Consider the following 6,000-nt stretch of genomic DNA (forward strand, 5'->3'; position numbering starts at 1 on the left):
TGTAAATCAAAACAACATTGAGATTCTACCTTACCCCAGTTAAAATGGCTATAATCAAGAACTCTAATAACAACAGATGCTGAAGGGGATGTGGCCAAAAGGGAAGCCTACTTCATTGTTGGTGGGAGAGTAAACTTGTTCAATCACTGAAGGCAGTTTTGATGGAAAGAAAAATGACTTATCTTGACTTTGCATCTTTAATTTTCTAGTTAGATCTTTATTGCTTAACTTCTCAGTGCTTGATATTTTTTGAAAAAAGTGGTCTGCCAGAAAATAAATTATAAGTTATATAGTTTAATTTTGAAATTTTCATTTCTCTTGTATTGGATAGTCATAACTATGAGTTACCTTGTGAATAATTCATTATATTTTTGTTTTCACTACAGGAGTGGCATCAAGATTATAAGAAATTCAGGGAAACCACTATGTATCTCATAATCGGATTAGAAAATTTTCAAAGAGAAAGGTAAAGCTCAGTGGATAAATATTAAAAAAGAAGAAGAACTAAACCATTTTATTTAAAACTGTTTATTGCTGGGCACTGGATGTGGCTCACACCTGTAATCTTCTACTCAGGAGGCTGAGATGTGAGAATTATGGTTTGAAGTCAGCCAGGACAGGAAAGTCCGTGAGACTATTACTGCCAATAAACTACTCAGAAAAAGCCAGAAGTGGCACGTGGCTCAAGTGGTAGTGCACAAGTGGTAGTGTTGAGCAAAAAGAGACTCAGGGACAGCACTCAGGCCTTGAGTTCCAGCCCCAGAACTGGCAAAACAACAAAAATGTATCTTGATGAGCTAGGATTTGAGCTTAGGACTTTGTTTTGGCTAAGCAGCACTTTACAATTTGAGACTATAGCTGTTGCCAAAACGATTCAGTTATGATCTCACTTAATAGAAAAAAAGTCTCACAATATTTATTTTTATTTTGTTGCCTATTTTAATAAACATTTCATTTTAAAACTATGTTAAGTTCTAGAATAAATAGTTTTTATATGCCCAACATAAAATATATTGTTTTATTTTAAATCTACAAGATGAGCAAATTCTTTTGTTGGCATTGTTTTGGTTTTATAATTTTATCCATTGAGGGTTTGTTTTGTTTTGTGGTTTGAAAGTGTCTGGCGATGTAGCTTAGGCTGGCCTTAGACTAGAGATCTTCATCCCTCCGCCTAGCAAGGTGCTAGGCTGTGGATATATACCATCATGCCCAGCTAGTGTCTGTGTTTTTATAAGCTCTCAAATGTTATAGTAAGAGTTTATGATGAAATAGGCTTCGATTTAAAAACTACTGAGTTTGCTTCGGATCAGAGGAGCTGATTACCAAGCACAGAGAACTCATTAATATTCCCTAATATCTACCTTCAACCCAGTAGTCTTTTATACTTTGAGTAAAATTAAGTCAGAGGTAGTCAGGAACCGTGTAAATTATATGTATAGAAAATCTCAAAGTAATATGATTTTTAAACACATTTTAAATTGATTTCTATTTATGCATAATCTTGAGGGAACTTCTTATTTAACTAATGTTATTATATGTAGTTAAGAAAAGGATAGATTTTGATTTGCTTACCATTCCAATTACTAGTTTACATATATTTATTTCTCTACACATTTCTTAATATTGATATCTTTAATGTTAACTTGCAACTATGGAGAGAAAAATTAAAATAGAGACAACTATGTTGAGTGAAATAAAATAGAATAAAATACATGCCAAATATACTCTAAGCCATGAAGCCAGCTTGGGCAACATAATTGCACAGTGTCTCCAGAAAATGTATTCATATATCTTACCCAGTAAACACTTAAAAGATGAAAGTAATTGTTTAACTGAAAGCCTGGCTTACACTATAATTCTTCCTCATTTTTTTTAATTGCATAACTTAGAAGAATGTTTCCATTACATAATGAGCTTATTTGGTTTCAATATACAGTTGTTAAACATGTCAGTATTCTAGGATAGTCAATATCTTTTATAGTGGGATACTTGGCTACAAAATTTATAATGGTATCAAATATTTTTAAAAGAAATGCTATTTTTAATTTTTTAGCTACTATGTAGAAATCTTGTGTTAGTCTTATATTTATAAAAATGTAACCGAAGACATGTCAATTTCTGAACAGTAAAATGAAATACTTTTTGGAACAGTAGTACAAGTGGAAGGTAAAGAAGCATATTTTGTTTCAAATGAATGGTAACTGAACTGTTGGCTTTTACTCTGAATTTTATGTATTTGTAAGAACTTTAACGGTTGACAAAAACTATTTGTCCACCTCAGTGCAGAACTGAGACTATCCTCAGGGAGGGGACTCAGCTCTATCAGGCCAAAAGTGTAATTCAAGAGAGATCTTGAATTGCAAACTAACAGCTATGATACAAAAGATTCATAGGTCAATGATATATTAAATAGCCAACTACCACAATTTAAACACTTAAAATCATCCCTGTTTTTCATAAGAAAGACCTTTAGTGGAGGATTTATTTATTGACATAATCATGCAATTTAAAAATAAAATTTCACACAAGTTTTATGAAAACCAAATTCCTGGAAAAGTATTTTCAAAAAATATTTAAACTTATCAAATTAGTGTCTGATACATAATCTAATTTGTCATAAATGTGTATATTAGTTTTCAAATAATATAGCAGTTTGCCTTTTATAATGTAGATTTATCTTCTCTCTGAGCATATGAAGTAAATCATAAACATTAACACTGATTGGCCATCTAGCTCAGGTTTGGAAACAAATGTTTCTTTATACTCTTTCACTGTTTAAGATGTTATATTTTTCTCTATTAATAATCTCTGTAAAGATTAATAATTGTTACTTGACTAAGGATTAGAAAAATGAAAAAGGAGATATCTTAATATGTTTTTTTATCTTTCACTTATAAATATATGACTCCTTACTCCTTAAATGCCTGTAAAGATAATTATTTTAGATACAAACATAATATTTTGTTAAACACTTTTACACCTATTCTTTAGACCTAGTTGAACATATGACATTTTAGGTTTAAACTGTATAGACTTTGCTCATACTAAGGAGTCTCTGCATGAACCAAACAATATTTGTGATTATAAAACAAAGAAACCTGATCTTTGTTTCATTAAAAAATGTTGTGTTGTTAAACAAGTACATGGTAGGCTTTCACATCAATCTAAATTGTGAGTGCAACTGGAAGATAGTGAGAAAACGAAGTAACAAAATAACATAGAATGACCATCTTCTTCAGCAATGAGCCTCTCTCCCAGTTTTTATTTCCTAGCTACTGTTTTAATTTCATTTAAAGCATAACTTAAGGTGTTGCTGTTCAAAAGATGCTTTGGGGAAGTCAGTGCATAATGTTCCAAATTTAAGAGTATACACCAAATGCTTTATAAAATGTGAGTGTTTTTACAGAAATGAAATTCTAACATTGTCTTTAATTTTTTAAGTTATATAGATTCCTTGCTGTTCCTTATCTGTGCTTACCAGAATAACAAAGAGCTCTTGTCCAAGGGCCCATACAGAGGACATGATGAAGAGTTGATATCACATTATAGAAGAGAATGTTTACTAAAATTAAATGAGCAAGCTGCAGAACTATTTGAATCTGGAGAGGATCGAGAAGTAAACAATGGCTTGATTATCATGAATGAATTTATTGTTCCATTTTTGCCTCTGTTATTGGTGGATGAGATGGAGGAGAAAGATATACTTGCTGTGGAAGATATGAGGAATCGATGGTGTTCCTACTTAGGACAAGAAATGGAATGTAAGTTTAATGCTAGTAGGTATCTGAGTTATGAGGATGAAAATAGTTAGGATATGGTTATTTTATTGCCAATTTTGTATTGCATAATATTTTTTACACAGTGCTATTGCCATTTATTCTCTTAATATCTATTAAAGCATGGCAGTTAATTTACATAGTTCAAAATAAAGCAGATTAATGAATCACATTGCAGATAATCACTTGGTAACTTTGCTGTTAAGATGCATCTAATTTTGTGTGTGTATGTGGCAGAACTGGGACTTGAACCTAGGGCCTGAACACTGTTCCTTAGCTTTTCGCTCCAGAATGGAGCTCTGCTACTTCAACCACAGCTCTGCTCCTGAGTAGTTAGGATTACAGGCAAGAGCCCAGTGCCTGATTCATCGAATTGTTTTTATTTGCAGCAAATCTCCAAGAAAAGCTGACAGATTTTCTTCCAAAACTGCTTGACTGCTCTTCAGAGATTAAAGGTTTCCATGAGCCCCCGAAGTTACCTTCATATTCTACACATGAACTCTGTGAGCGATTTGCCCGAATCATGTTGTCCCTCAGTCGAACGCCTGCTGATGGGAGATAAACAGCGCACTCTTTCCTTCAACGCACTGTATAAACTTTTTTTTAGTTCTTAACCCTTGCGTTGCTGTCACAGGGTTTGCTTGTTGCTGCTATAGTTTTTAACTTTTTTATTTTAATAACTGCAAAAGACAAAATGTCTATACAGACTTTAGCCAGACTACACACAATAAAGCTGAGAATTGCATGGCACTCAGACTCGTTTTAACCAGAACTGATGAAAACGGCAACCCACTTGCTTTCATTATGGCAAAACTTCTTTTGCCACCCTTCTATTACAGTATTACTTCGCTTTCATCTTTTCTTTATCAACAGCTTTCATTGCAGTCTGGATATTTCCATGACTAAGCCATTTAAGTGTTCAACACTGTATGATACATAATTATTTGATAGCTTGTAAATGAAATGAAAGAATAAAGTTTTATTTATGGCTACCTATGTGTCTGCAAGCAGGTATATTATGAAGTTGGCCTTGGGATTGATGTTAGGTCGAGTGGCTTATACAGTCTTTTTATTTTGCTGTATTGGTAGCATATTGACAATTTACTATTTGACACATAATATTTTGGCTATATTTTTAACCAAGTTGTTGAATTTAAATGGAGTCTAAAACCTACTTTGATTGAATCAAGTTTTCACTGAAAGTAGCAACTGATTTATAAGTCAAGCTACATGGAAGTTTTTAGTTTTTTTCTTAGATTGAACTTTTATGTTTTTACAAATAATATAGTGAAGTGATTATTTCAAATGAAACATGAATAAAGCACTTGAATAAGGATTATTTGTATAACTTAACTATGTGTGCATATCTATATACACACATGTACATATAGATGTACACCACAAACATGTATATTCTTCATAATGGAGGACAATGTTAGCATTATATAATTATTGTATTTTTGTAAATTGTATACCACTTTCATTGAAAATGTTCTCTACTAATCAATGCTGTGAAATGAAATTGATATTGTTTAACTACTAGAAGCTATAAGTATCTTCATTTTTTCCAAAAACAAAGTCCTGTATATGGAACTTCTGTTTTAAGATTAATGAAGTATTGTGAATCAAAATCAAAATCAGTTCTTTAAAGGTAACTACGTAACCTTTAATCATGACATCTTTTTTTGAACTTATAAAAATTTCTGTATAAATGATGCTGTGTTAGCAGATTATATACATACACACACAACATGCATCATGTTATGTGTGTGTTTTAGCATCACCAAACTAAGGCTTTTAATTAGTGTCTCATAAGAAGACCTATAGTGAAAGAGGAAATATTCATCTATTATATGATAGTCTTTATAAAGATATCATTGCATTGCTAATCTGATAGTGATGAAGAATTTGTTCCATTCCTATTGTTAAGTTTCATTTTGCTCATCATAGTTTATCACAATGTGTTTTGGTTTGGAGTTTAATTTCTCTGATGAGCAGAATATTGCATTGGTTTTCAATGGTGGTTGGTTTTGTTTTAAAGAAAAAAATCTAAAGACTTCACAGGTGTCATCATCCTCACAGTGGTAAGTTAGTTCATGTTTGTTTATAATTGACTGCTGAGACACAAACATGCTCAACTATTAAGAGCAAATTAATCTTTTAGAAGGCATATCTTTACATTGTACTTAAAAACTAGGTTATTGATTCTTAGTAATGAATCTGA

The 6,000-nt window shown here is 31.9% G+C and overlaps 1 protein-coding gene across 1 annotated transcript in view; it reads left to right on the plus strand.

The window, feature by feature from the left end:
* The window catches only part of Usp25 (ubiquitin specific peptidase 25), a 101,151-nt gene extending 96,381 nt beyond the window's left edge, over positions 1 to 4,770 (plus strand). The window contains exons 24-26 of the mRNA XM_013031017.1: positions 387 to 466; positions 3,442 to 3,761; positions 4,166 to 4,770. Of these exons, the coding sequence (XP_012886471.1) occupies positions 387 to 466; positions 3,442 to 3,761; positions 4,166 to 4,338 (573 nt within the window). The 3' untranslated portion in view covers positions 4,339 to 4,770. The remainder of the gene's footprint in view (positions 1 to 386; positions 467 to 3,441; positions 3,762 to 4,165) is intronic.
* Positions 4,771 to 6,000: the final 1,230 nt, after the last annotated feature.

Source organism: Dipodomys ordii, unplaced genomic scaffold (assembly GCF_000151885.1).
Source record: "Dipodomys ordii isolate 6190 unplaced genomic scaffold, Dord_2.0 Scaffold136, whole genome shotgun sequence".
In the NCBI taxonomy this organism is placed as follows: domain Eukaryota; kingdom Metazoa; phylum Chordata; class Mammalia; order Rodentia; family Heteromyidae; genus Dipodomys; species Dipodomys ordii.